The sequence below is a fragment of the Cryptomeria japonica genome, chromosome 5 (genome assembly GCF_030272615.1).
Source record: "Cryptomeria japonica chromosome 5, Sugi_1.0, whole genome shotgun sequence".
NCBI classification, from domain to species: domain Eukaryota; kingdom Viridiplantae; phylum Streptophyta; class Pinopsida; order Cupressales; family Cupressaceae; genus Cryptomeria; species Cryptomeria japonica.
Window position 1 is genome coordinate 798590716 of NC_081409.1, and position 24274 is coordinate 798614989.

A 24274-nucleotide genomic window follows, 5' to 3' on the forward strand; every position below is an offset into this window, starting at 1 on the left:
TATCATAAAAGTAAATTTGGGATTCCTTGTTTCTGAAAAGGGTTACCTCTCACCAATAAAGCAAAATACACTCACCATGATCAACAATAAAACTTCCTCTATATCCATTGTTGGATAACTGATGCATTTTCTGTAGTTTGCAAGGTCAAATTTTTTAAAATTAAAATTCTGGACTCACTGTACACATGCATTAGAAACAAAGAAACGGGACTCGGACTCGGCTCAGACTCGGCTCAGACTCGACAAGGCCGACTCGGACTTGGACTCGGGACTCGGCATCAGACTCGGCTGGACTCGGGAAAGTGAAAAACTCAAGAAATTTAGAGATTTTTAAAGATTTAAAACTTGTTTCAGACACCCTTTATTGAATACACCTTAAAGACACAATAACATCATCAAACTCGGCTCATTTGATTACATACACAAGTATACATCAATCACATAAGCATAAACGCAAATTGTAGCTGAAGAAAATAACAAACATAGATATATAAATATTGTCAAATGTATACAATATTACAAAACTCATGGAATAAAATACATGTCATCATATGATCATCATCAAATGTTTCATACAAATACCAAAGGTAAATACAACTGCAAGCCTATGGCTTAGAGAAGCCTGCACGGCAGCACCCTCCGGCCCTGGCCCCCTATGAAGGCATCTAAGGTAGGTCCTGGATGATTGGACAGCCATGGCCGCTCCCCGTGACACCATGCCATGCTCACCAACATCAGGAACATCCGTGTCACTATCTGCCTCTGAATCTCCTGTCTGTGCTCGTGCTCTCTGCTCCTCCTCTGCCATGGCTACAGTCTCAGCCTCTATATCTACCTGGTCGATCCAATCAATGTCAGACTCGGAGGTTAAATTTTCCCTACTTCTATTGACGCAATTTCCCCCCATATTTTTTGACGGGGGTTTGGGGGCAGCGCCCCCAAGGTGGGGTCAAGGGGCATCACCAAAAAAACTTATTATTTAATAAAGGCGTCGGGTGTTATTTTTCTATTGGCTGACATGTTGTAACCCTAATTTTTCTCATTCTCAGGTGGGGTCAAGGGTCAAAGGTCAAAAAAAATTATTATTTAATAAAGGCGTCGGGTGTTATTTTTCTATTGGCTGACATGTTGTAACCCTAATTTTTCTCATTCTTAGGCGGAGGTTGTAGTGAACAAAGACGAGACCATTCATTTTAAAAAAACTTTTTAAAATGTTTTTTTTTTGTCATTTTACTTAAGCTAGGCAGTAGCCGAGTTTGGGGCTCAGGACTCGCCGAGTTTGGCGAGTTTGAGCCAAACTCGCCAACTCGGCGAGTCTGGGCGAGTCCCGTTTCTATCAGGGAATAGGGGGGGCCTAGGCCCAGGGAAGGTGGGGTCCCTCGTCCCAGCCAAGAATAAGACAACTTGTCCCTCCCCCCCATGGCTCCCCATAGAATAGTAGGGGCAATCTACTCCCCCTACTATTTTAAGGGCTCTATGGGCAATGATTGCGAAGGCACCACAAACCCGGGCACCCCCACAATAGCTGCCGGGGCGAACGGTAACAGGATGCAAGCTCTTCACAAGCTAGATTGCCTAATGGCTCGCGCCATTGAGCTGAATGCTTAGAAAACTCAAGGTTTCAAGTCCAACTACAGTACCCACCATCAGGACAGAAAGCATACAAAGAATAGTCTAGTATTTAATGATCTTGAAATTGATGCATGACTTTCCTAATGCCTTATTTTTATTTATTAATTTTTCACTAATTGTAATGGGGGTTGTTTACTTCTTTATCTGGTAAGACTAATACATGCATAAATGAACATGGAACACAATGCATACCAGATTGAATAATAAAGGTATAGCTTTATTCATAGGAATTTGAGCACATAGAAGTAGATCAAGCAAAAGGATTAGACTGCCTTCCCAAAATATGAGAAGCTTATTTAAAATGCCTGACAGTTACCAAATAGAATATGATAACCACTTACAGCCAACTCCTAACAACTACCCGCAATCCAAAACGTAATTAATACACAATTATTAGGAGCATTAGGGCAGAAGAAATCCCTAAAGATGTTGATGGAGCTGTTTGTTCCCTTTTCCTTCTCTGTCTAGTACTAGGAATACGCTTCAAACCTAGAAATACTCTGTCCTTCTAACTCATGCCATATTGTTTAAATTTAGTTGTCCAGATTTGTGGCCTTGCAGCGGCCATTGAAGTTCCAACTAATGAATTCTATCCTTTAGCTGCCATGCTATAGTGGCAAATCCTGAATTTTCCACAACAAATTCCCTATGTTACCATGAGTTTCCAGGATGGGGGCAGCAGGGGATGGGGATACGCATTTCCAGGAGGGCGATTTTTTTGCCAATTTTGGGGATGGCTATATAAAATATAGGAAGAATTTAAAACATATAGGAATTTTTAAATATTAATATGAAAACATGGATAAAACTACCATTTGCTGGAATTGATACTGCTCTATAACAATCCTTGTATTCTGGATGGTTTGCCGAACCTTTAAAGCAGTTGCTCAACCCATTTCTCCTCCTATGGAATTACATAAGAATACTTGTAGCTTTCTGGTTTTTGAATGGTGCAGCTCATATATAGAAAACATACACCAATGTTTGCAACACCAGAGAAATTTGCATGGATCATACAAGCAGTTAAAATTCCCTTTTAAACATTCTACTTTTGGAACCATCTACTCTACTCTCTGAACAACATGCTATAAAATGATTCAAAGGTCGTATATCACTGTTGTACAAGTGTACACAACTGACTGCAAATGTGCAGTATCAACAAAGTCATCAGATCATGTGGTACTAGCAGAATTACCAAACCGCACTCAGAACATAAGGGTGTTTGGACTCTTCAAGTCGTACTTAAGCAGGCCTATGAATCAACAGATTGCAGCTGTCATGTGTTCATAACTTGTGTCTATTTAAGCAATAATACCTACTCTTGTAATTCAGACTGCTGTCTCACAATACTGCCATAATGTAGATAGCACCTGTCTGCATTACTCTCCAAGTCTCCTCCAACATACTCACTCTAACTTTCATTACCATACTATCCCCTTTCAGAACACAAACACTCAACAGCCTTTGCATCATACCCACCATCATATTGATCAACTTTTCAACCGTATCCATGTAGCAATAAGGAGTCATAGTCACTAGCTTTAACACTCCCATAAACTGCAACAGACCCACTAGATATATACTTTGAAGAGTCTAATCCATGGATTGCAGAAGCATTTATGGCTAAGGAAACTCCAGCAAATGAATCAGCAACCCCACTGTGCGTAACACCATATTCTGGAAATGTATGAAAAGCAAAAAACGAGGTAATGCTGATCATACAATAGGAGGAGAAAACATTGTATGTCATAGAAAAGGATCTACAACCCAAACAGGTAAATGCAGTAATGTAATCGGATATGGAGCATAAGTGGGTCATATGGCGGATGGCATACAACAAAGAGGCCTGAAACTGTGTGGTAAAATGCATGTACAGAAAAAATCACAGTAATGCCAGACCATACAATAACAGAAAGCATTGTATAGTTATATAGTTGGATCAGCTACAACCCAAACAGGTGGATGCAGTTATATAGTTGGATATGGAGCATGAGTGGGTCATATGGTGGATAGCTTATGACAAAGGGGCCTGAAACTGTGCGGTAATCTTTCCTTTGATTTCATTGTTCTGTGAAGCTGGAATTTGAAGCAATGAGGGGCTTGGCACTGAAAAATAAATGAATGATCTTGAATCAATTAATTACGAATATACAACATATGTAAAGGAATTACAAGACGGTGTTCTAAAAAGAACGAACCATTAAACTAAAGCTTCAACGTGAAGCTAAAACGCTAGAAGGAAAAATCAGCAAACCCTCAAAAGAGCAACAAACACGATTTTAGAAAAAAAAATTGCAGAAGAGTACTGAGCACTGTTTGCTCCAACTCCAAAACAAACTACAAGATACCATAGTTGCAAATGTTCACCCCAGCAACTCCAGGTGCGACCCAAAACAGACTGCAACAAAGCACGATTTTTGAGGAAAAAACCATCCAACTTTGAAAACTTCGCGAATCTCAAAATCACATGGAAACTTCAGGAATTATAGATGATTTTTGAGGAAAAAATCGAAAAAACCAACAAACAATTTTTGAGGAAAAAATCAAAAAAACCAACAAACAATTTTTCAAGAAAAAAATCGTCAAAACCGTCAAACAATTTTCAGGTAAAAATTATGAAAACCTATGTACAATTTTTCAGGAAAAAATCATGAAAACCTAGCAAAAAGGAAATTTGCTTATCACAAAGCATAGAAGGCCGACTCCTTCTCTTCAGAACGCTCTGCAACATGAGCCTGCTCCTGTTCCTGAGACCCTCCCAGTTTAGATTGCACAAATGCCAACAATTTCCTGCAATCTTTCTTCATATGGCCAAACTGATGACAACAGTTACACTGTACACTTTTCTTCTACGAAGACTGTTGAGATTGACCTTGTCCCTTTTGCTGGAAGGACTGAGCTTTACCCTTGTTCTTATCTGAAACTTCAGTCGTGAATTCCCTTTATTTGATTTTTTATTTTCACATTTCAAGGTCTGATTCTGATTTTGCATGTCTGATTTTCAATGCTGGACACCTGATTCTATTTTTGTGACTTCATTCCTATCTAAATACATGCATGGTCGGGCTTTTCAGAGGTCACTGGAAGTGATTTAGAACAGGTCGGACTTTTGTCCTTGCATTGATAGTTCAGGCTTTTGACCTTGCATTCACAGTGATACTTAAGAAGGTCAGGGTTTAAGGATGCACTTGCTATGATTAAAAGTGATCAGGGATTTTGGTAGGCATTGACAATGCTTGCAAGTGGCTTCAACTAGCTAGGCATAAGGTAGGTGGGATTTTGACCTTATACTGGAAGTGCGTGGTTTTGCTTGCTAAGCAGAAGTAATAACTCCCTTGTTGATCACCTTCATTCTTCACTACTTCATCAACTTTAGTCATTTGTTGGATCAGTCATTCAAATCATTCTCACCCTCTTTTATGAAAACAATCCTATCTTTATTGCTTCAAGCATTGATACAGCAGCACAATCATTTATCTTTGATCTTCACCTCATGGACGGACTTTCAAGGTCCAAGTGGAAGTAACAAGGGCAGGTCGGAGATCTTGGGTATCACTGACTGGAAGTGGTCGAGATCCTTATAGGGCACTGGCTGAGAGAGGTCGAGGTTTTCATAGGGCATTGACTGAGAAATGTCGGGCTTTTGGGAAGGCATTGACAATGACTTAGTCATGTTTTAAGCCTTCAAGTGGAAACAAAAACTTCCAAATGCCATCAAAATTCATTGACCATTGTTTGATCTCCCCTTTCTATCTTGTTTAACTCGTTGAATTCATGTTTTGCCAATCATCATAGACTTCATTAACTCACCTATCTTTGGGCAGTGATTTGAGCATGCACTAGCAGTCATCCAAGGAATTTCAAACTTTTGAGGTGTCACTAACTAGAAGTTGTTAGGGTTTTCACCCCTCACTGATAGTGTTTGTGGATCCTAGGGTGCACTGATAGGGGCTCAAAGACGTCAACTTCTCTTACTCAATCATCCCTATCTCTCAAAACATCAAGCATCAACTTCAACTAATCTTCATCTTGCCGAGTATAAGACTTCCTCACCTAGGTCGAACTTTTGGAGGGTCATTGACAGTAGGGTGAGGCGGGTTGGGGTTTTGGGGGCTCACTGACAGTGACTCAACTTGCTCAATTTAGTGAGTTGTGGCAATTGCCTCACTGACTATAAGGGTCCATCATCATCATCAAATCTTTTCCATGTTGTTTATGCCTTCATCTTGATTGACTTGCATCTAACATCCCAATTCTTGCGACTCAACACTTAGACCCATCACCGTGAAGGCGTAAGATGATGATGATCAAATGGAAAGATTATCACAAAATCGTTCATTTCCTAAGCCTTGTGAGTTAACTGGCCTCTATTCACCCTAAAGAGGGAGACATGACCTAATAACTTCCTAGCAACCTAAGATACTACACCTCCTCAAGTATAAGGTTAATAGCTAAAACTACTACTAGACAGCTAAACTAAGACAACAATCCTAGAAAGCGGAAAAAAGTGGGGGTCTCCATTTGCAATGGGGCGATGTGTGAAACGGTCACAACACTATTTATATTTGTTCTCCTTTTATTTTGCTTTAGCTATTGGCCTGCCTTTTAGCATTCTTGGCTTTCTTTGCTTGTCTTATTTGGGTGTGGTTGTCATCAAGCTTGCAAATTGAGTCATTGTGCATTTACCACTCCATAGTAATAATGTCAAGGTTCTTTTTTTCTAATTTATTTAAGAAACAAAAGTTTGTCCATGTTTTTTATTATAAAAAACTTCATTTATTACAAAAACTTCATGCATATCTTAAAAACTATCTATCTAAATGGTTAGCATCACTTATCAATACACAACATTAAAATGTTGAAAGACTGAATTGAAGTGCTTTTGCAAGATTCTTGATCACAACGCCACGTCTAAAAGACTTTGCATGGACACATTGCACACCAATTGCTGGCAGCATGAAGGTTAAATGCAATTGGTGTCTAAATGATATCAATGGTGTAATTTATCATTTCAAATGGCATTTGACAAAAGAACCAAGCAATAACACCAACCAATTTGCCCAAAGTGCCCTATAGATGTCACGTATCAGGCAAAAAAAACTCTTCATGAGATTGTTGAGAGTAAGGCCAAAAAGACAAGAATCAAGCTTGAAATAGGTTCTAGTTCTACAAAGGTTAGGACGAATCATTTGGGTGAGGAGGATGGTGAACAAGGGGGTTTCACGAAATCTGAGTTAGTACCTTCTTCTACAGCACGTGGACCAAACACAAGTGGAGGAAACATTAATGATTTCTTCCAACCTCATGCTACACCTAGACCATAGACGACTTTGGAGAATACAAGATGGAGGAAAAAGTCCATGAACAAGCAAAGAAGCCAATTGCAAATTTTTGGAACTCCTCTAGCTTCCCATTCCATGCTACCAAATCTCAATATTGGGAAGGTATGGTGGAAGTTACTGCAGCTGAAATTCCTAGGTTTCAAGCCCCATATTACGAGACATTGAGGGTTGGTATGCTTAAAGAAGCAATATAAGATGTTCAAGATGTTGTTAAAGAGCATCGATTAGAGTGAGCTACTAGTGGTTGTGCCATCATGTCAGAGGGATGGACAGATAGAAGGAACTGAACCCTCATTACCTTCCTTGTCTCTTGTGATATTGGCACTATATTTTTGAAATATGTGGATGCATCATATACAATCAAATCTACAACTGCATTGTTCGAGATGTATGACTTGGAAGTCATGGATGTATGGCCACAAAATGTGGTTCAATTTATCACTGACAATGTTGTTGCTTGTGTTGTTGTTGGGAGACTCCTGACAGACATATACCCCTTTATGTTTTTTACCCCATGTGCAGCACATTGTCTTCCTCTAACCCTTGAGGACAATGAAAAAATTGAGTGGGTTAAGGAGGTATAGTAGAAAGCATGCAAGGTTACCAAATTCATCGATAATCGCATGAGGATTTTGTCTATGATGCATTCTTTCATATGGGGCAAGGAGCTAGTTTGACCAAGAGTGACAAGATCTGAAACACAATTCCTTGCACTATAGACTCTATGTTAACAAAAAATGAATTTGGGAGAATTGTTTGTTTCAAGCAAGTGGATGGATTATGGCTTCACAAAACAAACAGAAGGCATAGAAGTGGCAGAGTACATGTATTCTACCAGTTTTTTGGATGCGGTTGAGCAAATTGTGGAATTTCCAAAGCCTCTAGTTAAAGTCCTAAGACTAATGCATGAAGGAAAATCCCCCATGGAATATTTGTATGAGGCCATGGATAGGACCAAGGAGGTCATGAGGAGTAGGATGGAAAATAACAGGGATATGTATATGTCGTTGTGGGCCATAATTGATGGGAGATGGGATGAACAAATGCACCCTCCTCTTCATGTTGTAGGATACTTTTTGTATCCATCGTTGTTCTACAAGACTCCATATAGAGATATTGATGTTGAGATTGCGCAAGGCTTCTTCAAGTGCATGGACAAAATGTTTCCAAGCCGAGATCAATTTAATGAAGCCATGACAGAGTTGCAAATGTACAAGCAAGGAAGGGGGTTTCTCTCTTCTAAGGGTGCCTTGGAAGGCAAAAAGACCTTCCAACCAAGTAGACTCTATAATCTTTTGATACTCTTTATTTTGTCAACATGGTCATTAAATTTGTTAAGATTTTAAGATATTCTTATGCTATTGTATCCATATAACGTGTTTTTCAACTCAATGGTGGGATTTTTTTGGTCACGAACGCAAAAATCTTAGGCGGATGGCGATACGCATTTTGACCCAACAATGCAAAAAAATTGATCTTTGCTTCTGTCAAACTACCTAATATTAAGAGTGCCTTACATTTGTAAGATCCACTATTGTTTGTGAAAAATAATTGAATCAATAATCGAATGATATTAAATTAATTAATAACGAATATACAAGCATATGTAAAGGAATTACAAGACGGTGTTCTACAAAGAACGAACCGTTAATCTGAAGCTAAAACACTTAAGGTGCTAAATAAAGCTAAAAGCTAAAATCTAAAAAGCAAACTATGTGTTCTTATAAAAGAAGCTAAAGTTTCACATAACGAACTAAAAAGCAAAAAGCTAAATAAGTCGACAGCTAAGATGACCAACTAAAAAGATAAATGATTAACCAAATGACCATTAATAGAACCACTAAAAAGGTAACTAAGTAAAAGAATTAATTATTATAATACCCTCCCTTAATGGTCATTGTATCAACAAAGTACCCAACAGAAGACATTGAAGGTCTTTTGATCACAAACACAAGAACACTTTGTTGTTGTGGTGACCCTCCCAAGATTTGCAAAGTGTTAATGACCAACATTAGTTGATTCTATCCGACTGATGTAACCCTCACACGCGAATTACTAAGCCTGAACCACGTTTTTGAGGAAAAATCAGCAAACCCTTTTGCAGAAGAGTACTGAGCACTGCTTGCTCCAGGAACTCCAAAAGAGGTTGCAAGATACCACTGTTGCAGATGTTCACCCCGGCAACTCCAAGTGCGACCCAAAATTGACTGCAACAAAGCACGATTTTTGAGGAAAAAACCGTCAAACTCTGAAAACAGGAATCCTCCAAGAAAAATCGTGAAAACCCTGGGTCCTATAGGACAAGAGGCCCTGCCCAAATCAATATGATCAAGGCAACGATATTCAAGTATCGTCAACATGCGTTGTTTCCACATGTTGTAGTTGCGGCCATTGAACTTCTGACTGTGTTCCAACATGATGATGGTCAAAGATGCCATCACAGAAACCAAAGTTGAACGAGGTCAACCTAGTGAAGGCACAAAATAGAAGAATCTAATTAAAAATCAAAATAGAAACAGCTACACAGGATCTGAAACCTTGGAGCGAAATTTGAGGCACAAATCCCATGCACAATTTTTGAGGTTTGTTGAAAAACCCAAAAAATAATATAAACCAGTAAAAAAAGAACAATTTTTTGTTAAAAAACATTAAAAAAAGGGAAAAAACCCTATCCGTTCCGCATGTTTGGAAATAAACCAGAAAATAGAAACCCTAGCCGTTGCGGAAAAATAGAACCCAGGTCGTGGGGAACAAAACCCACAAATTGCACAGCACAAAAACCCTTTAAAATTGCAAAATACAAAAAAATGCGTCATGTTTTTGTCATGAAAAGTGCAAAAAAAAAAAAAAAACCGTCGAAAATCAGTCATCGTGTATAGGAATAGGCGTCCAAAGAAGGCGTGAAAAAAATCTATGGAAACTGCCATTAAAACCTGCAGAGAAAGCATCACGCGCAAGAAAACGCGCCAAAAAAAGATGTGGAGGATGCAGTCAGTCCCCAAAAATCAGTGATGTGAAAAACAAAAAATCGCAAGAGCAAAAAAATCTCAGAACGTTCAGGTCGCAAGCAACAAAAAAAAACTAGAGCCATCGAACGAAAATATAGTTGCAACGCATGTAGACAATGCAGGAATCACAAGCACGCACTGCACAAAAACTCTAACATGGAGCCCGAAAAATCGCATTGCAGCCATAGAATGCACGAACAAAAAGAATCCCGCGCAAAACACACCTTCGCGCGTGAAAGGTTTGCAGGTTGGGTCTGCAAGACACCAAAATCATCACACGGATCAAAAAAAGCAAAATCCTAGCTCGCAACTCAGGAAAAACAAGCATTGTTTGCCCAAATCCATGCACACAAATTGCAAAAATACCAAAACCCTAGCTCACAAATTTCTCTCCAATTCAGATTATTTTCATAAAAAAAATCTTTTAAAAAATTTCTGGAAATAATATGCAGGTAAAGAGGCTACGAATTTTTTATTAAAAAATTCCCAAAACTTTGAAAAAGTCCATCAACCCGCTCTGATACCATGAAAAATAATTGAATCAATAATCGAATGATATTGAATTAATTAATAACGAATATACAAGCATATATAAAGGAATTACAAGATGGTGTTCTAAAAAGAATGAACCATTAATCTAAAGCTTCAACATGAAGCTAAAACACTTGAAGCGCTAAATAAAGATAAAAGCTAAAATCTAAAAAGAAAACTATGCATTCTTATAAAAGAAGCAATAGTTTCACTTAACGAACTAAAAAGCAAAGAGCTCAATAAGTTGACAACTAAGATGATGAACAAAAAGCTAAATGACTACTTAAATAGAACTAAAAGGTAACTAAGTAAAAGAAATAATTATTCTAATAGTTTGCACTAGAGGAAAAAATTTAAAACGATGAAACATCGACAAAATAATTTGTAACAGTCCCACTGGTTGACTGTCTTATTCTACTTACAACAAAATCACCATTGTGTACTCAATCAAGTCGAATAGAATTGCCTTTCTTTAGTGTTTACAGACAACAACAGAATTTAATATAGTTCTCATCTCACAGACACAATGGCACTAACATAGAAAACTTATAATAAAGTTACTAGAGAACATACCCAATGCACCAAACGATTAATTGAAGGATGCCTCCGAAGAAGATTATGAATCAATGCAATCACAAGAAGTGAACCTGATGGAGGTGTGTAAAGCGCTAATCTACTCAGCTTCTTTGCAAATGCTGCGGCTAAATATGCCGGTAGCAGTGGTGATTTTAAACATCTATCCAAAAGCTGTGAATATGTCAAGCCAAGCAACTGATAAGGTCACACAAATTAAAAATATTTAAATCTTTTACGAGTAAACAACATCTGCTGAATTGAAGCCAAGCAACTAATCAAGTCATACAAGTTAAAAATATTTAAATCTTTTACAAGTAAACAACACCTGCTGAATTGAAGCCAAGTACAAATTTTATTGAATATGAGAAATCATTTGAAAAAGAGCAATATCTCTGAAGATGAACCAAAAATCTGCATAGCATTTCTTTTGTAATAAGTTTCCTGAATCAACATATGATAAATGTTTTTAATTACCATTAATGCAGGTTAATTCAGAAAACCTATTACAAAATTCAGGTATATTCATTTATCTAGCATTGTGACATATCGCAAAGTGAGTGAATAAGCATAGTAGCCCGATTCTACTTGTTAGCTTTAATTTTCTTTAGCATAAAACCAAATTTAATTTCTACATGAAGCCAAATTTTATAAAAAATAAAAAAATCTCTTCATGAAGCCAAATTTTACCCTTATTTTTCAGATCTAGTTTTTTCAATGCCCTTCAAGTTAATAAAAACGTCGAGTTCAAAAGTGGATGTTGATACTTTTTTAAATATCTAAAACGAAAAAATGGAGCGACAAAGCAAGTTTCAAGATTATAACAATTTTAAAAGAATTCAAGTCATGTCCCACATGATCAACCCAACCAACATTAAGATAGTGGTGCTATAATGCATCACAAGCCATACATCAAGACATACATCAATCGATGAGATTCTAAAAACTCGGGAAAGTTGGTCAAAGTCGCACTTTGTATGATTTAAACACATTTTAACTGCGATTTGATAGAAAAAGGGGGTAAAAACACATTGATTATGATGTTTTCCAAAAACTACAATTTATTCAAAGGAAAAATCAATCTACTAACATTTCATGATTAATCCAATTTATTCAAAGGAAAAATCAATCTACTAACTAATAGAATATTGTAATGTTTCTTCAATGGTCATCTTAGTCGTCTTTAGTTTATTTATTTAGTTTCTATTTTCAGCTTTAGTTTATGATTGTTTCTTTTAGAAACATTGTCTCTTGTAAATTCTTTATATAGAGCTCTCACTCTATTGTTTCATAACATCGAATATTTTAACATGGTATTAGAGCCAATCTGAGCCTATCTCCCTCGTGGGAGGGCTCAGGATTATGGGAAGGCTTTTCCGGTTCTCTATTTTGGTACGGATTTGCAAAGGCGGGTTTTTGTGTTCAAACCCATGAAGGGTTTTGACCTGTCTTCTAGGCAAAGATCGAGTAGGATTTTTGCATGCAGAATTTTGTTGGCTCTTTTGGAGCTATAATTCAATTTTTTTGTGAGTTCATAGATCTGTGTTCGTGGGCAATTTGGGTGCTGCATTTGAAGATCATGGAGGTTTTCTTATGTTTTTTAGTGCACACATATTTTTGGTTTCTGTTCGCAACTATGGTGTTTCCGATCTGCAACCCACATTTGTATTTTGCATTCTGTGACCTAGGGTTTCAGATCCTATGTACCTGCAGTCTAGGGCTTCGTGGAGTCAGGCCTTGTTCGATGTCTTCATCTCCCTGCAAAAATGCGACTAGGGCATGCAATCTGCCACTTTGTTTGGTCGCCTGGAGATGTTTTAATGGGTTTTCACACTTATTTCCTTAAAAATATTCTGATGGGTTTATAATTTTTTTTCCCTTCAAAGAAAATTGGTGGGTTTTAATTTAAAAAAAATTAAAAACGATGCTTTGTAATCTTCAATTTCTAGGATTGGCAATTTTATCCTCAAAAACCGTGGCTTCTTGCAGCTGTTTAGGGTGTCATGCTCATCTGCAAAAGTTTGTGGACGATTTATCTCCAGGTTTTGACAAGGTCAGTGGCAGGCTCATGTCGCAAAACGTTCTAAGAAGAAGGTGGCAGCCTTCTCTATTTTTCTCTGGGTAGTTAGAACGATGACATGACCATTAAGGGAGGGTAATAGAATATTGTAATGTTTCTTCAATGGTCATCTTAGTCGTCTTTAGTTTATTTAGTTAGTTTCTATTTTCAGCTTTAGTTTACGATTGTTTCTTTTAGAAAGATCGTCTCTTGTAAATTCTTTATATAGAGCTCTCACTCTATTGTTTCATAACATCGAATATTTTAACACTAACATTTCATGATTAATCACTATTTTTTGTTGTTTTTTACTTCTTTGCAATCAGCAATAAGTCTGCGGGCATGGACTCTGGAGTATTTGACCATAAAGAAAGAAAGAAAGATTCTTTGAGCTATCTGAACAATTTCCAGCAAAAAACCTTTCTTTCTTTTTCTAAAATAAATTTTTCTTTGAAAACTGTATTATACCTGCAAAAAAAATTCTTCTCTCTTTGCTAGTGTCAAGGTTTAGTATCTTATTATTATATTTAATCCCTTATTCTTTCCGAATTCCTTATATTGAAGAAACAAGATCACCATAAACCAGAATAAAAGAAGACCATGCAGATTTTGAGCATGGTGGGGTTGAGAAATTGGCATCTGCAGAGCATGAAAGAACAACTGACGATGCTATGGGTAGAGAAAATGCAAAAGAAATTATATTTGGAAAGCCCTTTGGTCAATAGAAAGATTACAGAACCCACAAAAACAAGTAAACACCCTAGGTACCTTAATAGTAATGATGAATGGAAATTAAGTTTATCTTCAAAAGGCATCCTTCATAAACTTAGCCAAACTAGAGGTTCACCAAATCAAAAAGATTTATCTTTAGACCTATCTTCCTTCTACTTGCTTTCTTGTTTTTAGTCTTAGGTTGCCCTCACTTTTCTGTTTGATTTTTCCTTATTGACCCCATTATCCACCTTTTTACCATAGTTACCAAGAGACGTGGATTTACTGGTGCACGGGTACTAATAGGGGAATGGGAACATGGATGCCAATCAAATCTGACTGTGTGAGTAAATGAATAAGGACATTGCTATATCATATATAAATGAGATAACCAAAAATTGTCGGAATGGGGATGAGCACATGGTCCAATTTCCTATGATGGAATTTGCTAGCAAGCATGTAGATTTTTGTACTTATTAATTTTGTATATTTTATTATAAATTTTCAAAGAATCCTCGTTACTTGTAATCTTTTTAAACTGCTTGATATGTTTGCCCATTTTTTACTGACAATCACCTATTCTTGACCACTTTTGTCTTCTATGTTTTATGTGTTTGATTTTTCACTATCTAATGGTATATCTTAAAGAAAAGCTCTCTCTATTTTCCCTCTTAAGCAATGGCTTCTACCAGTTTGATGGCCTTATTAGTAAGGCTCAAAATGTTGTAAAAGAATATTTCTACATATTGGCTCCAAAATTACATCTTACACTTTAATATCTGGCCGAAAATTTAATCTAATCATTGAGCCTTTTACAAAAACAAACTTCTCCAAGTTCATCTCAAAAATCCACTGTGAACACCCCATGTGAATTAAATAAAACTTACGACTTCAGAGAATAATGGAACCTGTATGACTGTTTCTTATTATTGTCAAATCTATGTGAATGTTCTTTTTATTTTTAGGTTTTCTTATTTCAACTTCCAGTTAGAACTATTTTTTTATTATTTAAACTTTAATTTAATAATTTTTAGTTTTTAATTACACGATATGTTATTATTATTTAATATCTATTATAACTTTTTAATTTAAAATACAAAAAGATATCCTCAAAAATTAGCACTGTATTATTATAGTGTTAAAATCTTAGATATGGTTCTAATTTTTTATTTTTTTCCTTTTAATATTACAAATCAATATCAATATATTATTTAATACTTATTATTACTTTTAATTTAAAAAGTAATAATAAATCTCAAACTAAGACGTTTAAAAACTGAATATTCCAAAAGGAGCTAATAAAGATTTTAAATATTTTTAACATTCGGTAATTTTTCTTTACCATGTAAAAAATGAAAGGGGGCATCTAAACCCACAAATAAATACAGACAAGAGAGCCTTAACCCCAAAGGAAATCATAAGGTGAATAATTAACCAAACAACAGTTTATTTGTTCAAGTTGACAAAGTAGGTACTTTAACTATAATAACATATATCCATTGCAAGGGACAACGTATGGGTGCTAACTTGCCATCCCCTTCCATTCGATATACAAAAACTGATAATTATGTAACTGCTGTCATATATATATATATACATATATATATACATGGGTGCTAACTTGCAAGGGACAATATATGGATGCTAACTTGCCATCTCCTATCTATCTATCTATATATATATATATATATTTCTGAGTCTGCAATTATTATTAGATCAAATGCTTATTCTTCTCTTCGATGCTGTTTACTGATTGCTTCTTTCATATCCTCAGAATATATATATATATATATATTCAGATATTGTGGTATGAAGTAGAATGCATAGCAATATGATTTGGCTAATTTGTTATTGGACTGTCATTTGATAGGAAGTAGGAATGTATGCAGATATTCTATTCCATCTAATGTATAGTTAATAATGAAGTAGGACTGTATGCATAATTAATGATGATGAAGATTATTTGTAAGCTTATCGTTAATTTTAATTTCAGATTAACAATAAACTCAGAAAATAGATGTTTGTTGTTAGGGTTTTCAACTTAGTAAATGATAGAGAGCAACCAACCAACCATATGAAATGAGACAAGACAACATCACCCTGGGAAAACCTCCTAGGAGGAAAAACCCAGCAAGAAGAGATCCTCAGATCTGATTATGAATTATACAATATTCTGATTACAACACTTATCTCTGATTGCTGTCCAAACAGCAAGTTGCCAAGGTGATGGAGCATGATGCCCTAGCTGTAGATGACCAAGGAACAAATCAGCAGAAGATGACTTCAACAGGCTGAAGCAGAATTATAACCAAATGTCCTTGGAGTTTGCCAAAGAGCAGATTCGCCAAGTGTAGGAGAGTAGATCGCTAAAGTAGAAGAGCATATCGCATTTGCTGGTAATGTGTAAAATGAATGTCTTACTTCATCTTGAAGTTGTTATATATATATATATATATATATATATATGTCTTCCCCTTTTGGCGGTAGACATCTAGGTCGGCTTGCAACAAAATAATTTAATATTATTTTCTTAATTGCTTTTCCCACATTTGGTATTTGGGTCCAGCCCTATGCCTTAGGACGTTTCATTTTGGTTGTTGAGACACACAATGTGGTGTGAGAGAAGGCCCAGCCCTAAAGGGTACATGTTACCCTTTGAAGAGATAAAAGGGCCCAGCCCTTAAGGGCGGATTCCAATGTTGCCTTAGGTAATTGGAATCCGCTCTTCACCCTAATTAAAACCAACACTTATAGCCAATCCACCATCCCACTATAGAAGGGAGGAAGGACATATGAGAAGGGCAAGTAGCAAAAAGGTCCATTCAAGTAGTGGTAACCCCAAGTGCCGAATGGCAGGTGCCATTAACGAGCTCCTGGGCTTGATTCTTGTATGATCTCCCAAGTGCTTCATAGTGTGGATGGAATGTTGAAAAAAGCCTTAAGGGAATCCCACATGCACATTATGTAAACTACAATGATGATTAAGGTAATGTTAACCCTAGGAGGAAAGATTGATCTTAAATCTAACATGATTGAGGAGTCTAAATCAAGATCTAATTGGTAAAGTTATACCTCTAACCATCTTACATCTCGTATTTGAATGGAGTTTGTGATTCTAAGGCAAAAACTAGGGCATTTACAAAAAGGAGACATTCAACATAAATCAAGACTACACTCAGCATCATTCTCAAATTTGCATGATATGAACTCGTAACCTCAAAAATACATATAGAAATGAATCTAACACCTGTATATATGTGTTACTCACAATCACATGTCGGCCCAATACATAATTAACCATTTTCAGGTTGGTCACACAAAACCTTCTTCACCAAATGTGTAATAGCCCAAGTCCAATTAGCCCACATGCTGCACAAAACAAAGGAACACGCCACTTACTTCACAAGGTAGCTTAAACTGGTACCAAATGTTGTCCACGTGCAATCACCGGTGGACACACACTACAACTCCTCTACAAGTCAGCCACATCAAACATTTAATAGGTTTGGCCCAAAAATCTCATACACGGTTCCACACAAAGGAACACATCTTGCAAATCCTAAATGATTATCTATCTAGTCCCAAAGACATCTAGCCTTAATCTTTGGCAACACATGCATCAAACTGCTGCCGCATCACTCCAGAACATGAATAAGGTCGGCCAACCACGAAGTAGCCAAACTGACAAAACAAACATCATGTTCCGCTGCACCACAACTTCGAAAATTCTGGATATTGATAAAACATGTGTAGACATACTCTCCTCTCAAACTGCAGGACATAACTCCTAAGCATGAAGAAATGCGGATCACAACAAACCAAGCTCACTGTCTAGATAACTACTCAATCACCACTCTGGATCAGACTTCCGGAACACTTCCATCAGCATGAATAGATGCACCATGATAATATAGACATATCCCAACTGATTCCACAATCATATCAATCCATAGTACTGCCACAACTCAAAATGCTCTATCATGACAAGACAGTAACTGTAATATAATATCTTCAACATTCCAGATGCCGCAAAAGCAAGCAGCATGTCTGAAACTTAACTGATAACATGTCCAACAAACTCCATCAGTGCCCACTCCTTTGACATCAATGACAACATATGTCCAACACAAGACAGACGGAAAAAAACAATTTGGTAGCAGCAATGCTCGACACAAAGTGTTGTATAGACATTTGCAACCAAAGATAAGAGCAAAGGCAAATGCTCATAGAATAAAGGACAAGGTAATAATGAGGATATTTTAAAATATCAAAAAAAAAAAATAACATGATATTATTGTGGCAAAATGGGTCATATGAAGCAGCACTAAAAAAGAGGTTAGCTAAACAAAAATACATCCAAAGAGGGCCTATGCAAAAGGATCATGTTGCAAAGCATTCTAAGGAGAAAAAATTAGCCTTATATGTATTCACAGCCAAACGACTAGCAGATCAGTCTCATCATTTGCATGGTATGTAGACTCAAGAGCATTACATCTTTTCTCCCACTGAAAAAATTGGCTCACAGAACACACAACTTGCTCCGATTTAGTATCTTTGGTGGTGGTGAAGAGTACACAATTGTTGGTAGGCATTGGTAGCCAAGAATGCATCTAATATCAATACACTTTGGTATCAATGATATGGGCACCTTAACTTATCCTATCTCTCTCAATTGGCTCAGGAGAATTCAATAGATGGATTACCTGACATCCAATAGCAAATAGAAGGTGTTTGTGGAGCTTGCCAAGTAGGGAAGCAACACACAACTCCATTTGAGAATGTACAGGCTTGGAGAGCCAAGAGAATCCTATAGCTTGTTCAAACAAAACAATGAACACAACATCAGTCACTGGTGCCAATACTCGCATTTGTTTTTAGATGATTTTAGTAGGAAAATGTGGGTGTATTTTCTAAAATTAAAATCAGATGTACTTAATGAATTTCAAAAGTTTGAAGCATTAGTAGGAAAAGAGTTTGGATGTGACATAATCAGTCTGATCTAATAAGGGAAGCCAATTCTATCCAAAGAATTCAATAACATTTGTACTTGACATGTCATAAAACAACAATAAACAACACCCTACACTTCACGGGTGAATGGAGTAGTTAAGAGGCAAAACCATACATAATAGAAATGGCCCATTGCATGATGGAGAACTGCAATTTATTTACTAAACAGATCTATAACATAGGTGGTTGAGCAAAAGACCCCAAAGGAAGCATAATCTGGAAGGAAACTTGAAGTTAGTAATCTTAAGGTCTTTGCTTATATTGCATACACTTGGATAATAGATACAAAAAAGATCCGAGTCAGCTCCTAAGAATAAGAAATTAATTCTTACAAGGTACAATGAAAATCATAAGGTATACAAGATGATTGATGTTGGCATTGTCGCTTGACTTTCAATGGAGATGTGATTAATGAAGAAATTGAGCCTTCTCAACCTTTTTCAGAGATCAAGATTACTGAAGACCAGCCTATTATGGCTAAGGAATTAAGTGTCCAACTTTAGCTGGCTCCACCTAAAGGGGGAGGATTCTAAGCACAATTCTCCTAGGAAAGTAATAGCACTAGAACTTACTAGAACTTATGATGATAACCTAGATCAACATCCAAATAACATAGGACCATGTAGCCCAAGTCATGTTAACAACAATGATTTGGACAGAGACGCTCCTAAGAAGAGACCAAAGTGGTGGGAAAGCACCATTGGAGACGTTTGAGATAATGAAATGGTCAAGAGTAGATCATCAAGAGGAAAGAGCAAGCAACTCACAATAAACTTTGCTCTAATGGCTAATATTTAGGGAGTTTATGAGTCACACATGTTTGAGGCAAAAGGAAAACCTAGATGGAAAAGGCCATGGCCACAAAACATGAAAGTCTTTTGAAAAAATAATATTTGGGATCTCTTAGATCTTCCACCATAGAAAAAAACCCATTGGTTTAGTACAAGGAAGATGGTACTTTCAACAAGTACAAAGCTTAGTTGGTTGCAAAAGGATTCTCACAAAAAGAAGGCATTGATTACGAGAACTTTGCTACAACAACAAATTTGAGCACCGTCCAATTACTCCCAGCCATAGTAACTCGATGTGGTTGGCCAATCCATCAAATGGACGTAAAGAGTTCCTCCACAGAGATTTGGAGGAACGGGTGTATATTTCTCAGCCACAAAGTTTTCAAGTTGCAAGGAAGAAACATGTTATATGCAAACTAAAGAAATATTTTTATGGCCCAATGTAGGCACCCAAGGCATGGTACATCAAAATTAACAAGTATTTGGTTGAACAGATTCCAGCAAAGTCCTTTGAACCGAAATCTGAACGTCAAAAGCACTGGTAATGATATCATTTTGCTAGTCATTTATGTATATGACATTATTATAGGTAGTTAGGCACACAAAATTGAAAAAATCAATTTAGATATGAGAACAGTTTTTGACATGATTGATCTAGGGCTCTTAAATTACTACCTAGGCATATAAGTTTGGCAAATAGGTGGCAGCATTTTTGTTTCACAATCCAAATATGCAAAGAGTTGGCTCGACAAATTCAGAAGGTTAGATTGCAAAATCTCATCAACACCTATGGAAAAAAGGCTAAAACTTTCAGCCATAACTGACTCTCAGATAGTCAATGAGTTAGCTTACAAGCAACTAGTGGGAAGCTTGATTTATCTTACAACCACTAAACTTGACTTGAGCTATGTTGTGAGTTTGATTTTTAGATTCATGACAGCACCCACAATAGAACATTGGACTGCAAGGAAGAGGGTGTTGACATATGTGAAAGGCACACTTGACTTGGCCATTTTATACAACAGAAGAAAAATCCTAGCTTAGTTGAACTTACAGATTCAAACTGATAGGTTCATTAGATGATAAAAAAATCCACTTCTAGTTATGGTTTCAGCCTTGGCACAGGTCCAATCACATGGAGTAGCAAGAAACAGCATGCAGTAGCTCTAACCTAAACAAGAGCAAAATATTGAGGAGCAATCAAAGTAGCATTGAGGTAGTATGGCTTAGAAGAGTGTTTTCAAACATGAAGATGCCTTAAGAAAAGTCTTAACCCTGGTTCTGTGGCAATCAAGGTGTGCTAAAACTTGCCAAGAATCTAGTCTTCCATGAGCATACCAAAAATGTCGAACTTTATAGTCATTGCATTTGAGAACTCATACAAGATGGGTCATTTATGTTGCAGTATTGTCCTTCCAAAGATCAAATTACAGACATTCCTTCCAAGTCTTTGAGTCTTAATAAATTTGTAAAATTTGGGGACAAGCTTGGTGTAGTCAATAGATTGACCCTTAAGGGAGGGTACTAAAGTAATTTTTTATTTATAATGATCAATTAGACAGAGATTTGGGAGAATAACGAAACTTAACACACATCAAATATTTTGCTTCTATTCATTGATTGCTTCAATGAGATATTACAAATATATAGGAGTTACATCTCCTACTTTACAAGAGGAACTCGTATAACAAATTATCTATTTTAAATGATGAGTTGTTTTAACAACTCAACAAACAAACCTCAACAAATAATTAGTGTCACTATAAATAGCTACATGAGTTGTGTTAACAACTCACATTATGTGAACACTAACAATACATTTCCCACATTTTCCCCCTTAGTGTGAACATGGTAAGAACTCACACCCTACATCTGCAGTAAGCGCAACTCTTGTGGCTCATGATTTTGATACAAAACAAAAGGCACCTCCCATTAACCTTTCATGGTTTTCACACAAGGTTTACCACAAACCTCGACATGAACAGGAAACCCACTCATCTATTCACCTCATATGGTTTTTTGGATTACAACTAACCTTTTCAAGATCCATGAATTGTATTACACTAGTGCTTTTGTTCATTACAACATTTTACACTAGGGTGTTACATAAGGTAATAACCCACACATAGCAATAGTTGATGATTGTGCCACTCCATATCCAACAAAGGAAATTCTCACTATAACTAGAGATGGAATATTGATGTTATATCCCTCCCCCCCCCCCCCCCCATTATGTGAAATTTCCAATAATTAGAAACAAAGAAAATAGAAGCTCACATTACAATAGAATCTAAAATGCCACCAGAGCTGATAAGCAGCCCCGTCCTTGGTGACTGACCAGAGGATGCTTAGTGTCCTCCTTCCTCCATTGCTTCCTACCTCCAAGATTGAATTATTTAAAGCACATATTGTAATGTTCCTTGCTAATTCTGATATAGACTTCTAATTCTTTTCACTTAGATATTTCGACAAACACTTGGCTAACATTGTTTCAGTCTACTGATCTTAGTTTCAGATTGATATCAGGGACATCTAACGCTAATTCTCATGTAAGAACATTCACAATGTAATGGGCACCCCTTGTTCGGCACTAAATTTATGTCCTTTTTACTTAGTGTAATTTTGTCAAACAGTTGGCTTGCAAGCTGACTACTGGATTTTTTTGGTTCTTGATTTGCAATAGGATAAATTGGATAAATTGATATTTATTGTAAAGCTTTCAAAGTTTATTCAATATAAAAACAACCAGACATATCAAATACCAAAAACAAGAAGATTAATGCTGATGGTATTTATTTAATTCCAACCCCAAGCATACAAATCAGATCTGAAGAATATTACAGACCATATGATAATAAACAAATTCAAACCCGAACTCCACAAGTATAGAACCTGCTGAGAACACTGTTCACACACTATAGCTGCACTATTCACGGCACTGTTCATGTTACTGTTCATGGCACTGTTCACCGCACTGTTCACATTACTGTTCATGGCACTGTTCACGGCACTGTTCACACACTGCTCACAGCAACTCAAATATCTTCACTATCACCTTCAAACTGCTCCAAAATCTTCTTAAATCTGCCCTATGAAAATCTAATGAACCCAGTGTGTTTCCTAAATGAAAACACCATAAATTCCCCTGACTGTATCTCACAACAGCGAGAAGAATGTTGACCAAGAGGGATTTCGTCCTCCAAGCCCAACGAATCAGATTTCTCAAGAAATCCAACAACAAGATATTAAATCTTCTCCAAGCATACCCCAAAGAGAGCTCTCAACCTCAATTTATATCTTCTTCCTGGATGCAAACACTTCATTTCCTAAATGTGGGATAATACATTTTAGAATAAAATATTATTTCCCACAATGTACACATTAAAGGGAACTTTTAATATTTTAAACATTACTTTATATTCCCAACCTTATAATATAACGATAAAGTTAAATATTTAATTTAACTTTACACTTTATCGTTAAATATTAAAACATTGTTGATAATCCCTTTAAATCATTGTCGCCTTCAAATATTTTTTACTGATAATTATGCCAACCAGGGAAACACTAGAAATTTCAAGTCACTGCTTGGAGACTAACTTACTATAAATAGTAAGTGTCTAGAAACCCTGTCAAAGCAGCACCGATTGGCCTGAAACTGAAAACACCTAAGCCAAAACACCTCAGGATCCCACCAATGTCCTTGTTAGCCTTCAGGACCGTGTCAGAATAGGCTAACGACACCCCATATCATGTTGTGCTAAAAAAGGGGACATTACACACAAAATGGAAGTATAACAATATAGAAATGTTGAACAGCAACCCCAAATGTATTATGAAACAAATGAAGCTTATAATCAGACATATCTACTTGCTGACATTTTGTCAAATGAGTGACATACAACCTCAGAATTCAATTACATAAAGTGCGGCCCTATATGCTTTGATCCTTATTCATATAATAGCTCAATGAATCATTACAAAACTCAAAACATATGGTCTGATAATGATTACTAATTCTCAGATTTTCTGAAGACAGGTGGCACTCATATGACTCATGCAAACAACTGAGATTACAATGAAATAAAGATGCCTTAGGAACCTGATATGAATTCGCCCAAGTGAAGTGATGATGAAGCAAACAATATCCAAGATCAGGGATCCTCCAACATGCAATATCAAACCATGCCTAGTGCCATCCTTGCTGCTGCCAGTGGTAGGTCTGAGAACCCAATGTAATCTGCATACAAATGTCCAATTTCCACTCCAAACCGATCGGTCTCACTACTAGAAGAGGGTGCTGCAACAACAATATATCTCAAGGCAAAATCATAAAGTATTAGCCAAAATCGAGGCTTCCAAGTGGCACGGGTCTGTTCTGAACAGACTCTCAAATGCAGCCCAAACTATCACCAAAAGCTCTTCCAAAATACCACAAGAGGAATCGCCTTACCATCCCAATGAAATCACTGTCTTTCAATATGAGATTCGATACACATAGGGTGACGAATGAATCAAAAACAAGGGATGGGGAAAGTCTGCTACAGACTGATAGCCAGCTGCTACTCAATACGATTCATCTCCAAATTGCTCCAAACAGCATCACCCTCTTCCCTT

General features: G+C 36.7%; 1 protein-coding gene across 5 annotated transcripts in view; it reads right to left on the minus strand.

The window, feature by feature from the left end:
- Positions 1 to 24274, minus strand: part of LOC131075585 (protein NUCLEOLAR COMPLEX ASSOCIATED 4) — a 190874-nt gene that overhangs the window by 21997 nt on the left and 144603 nt on the right. For all 5 annotated transcript variants that reach the window (XM_058012434.2, XM_058012433.2, XM_058012432.2 and 2 more), the window contains one exon: positions 11087 to 11260. In XM_058012434.2, the coding sequence (XP_057868417.1) occupies positions 11087 to 11260 (174 nt within the window). The remainder of the gene's footprint in view (positions 1 to 11086; positions 11261 to 24274) is intronic.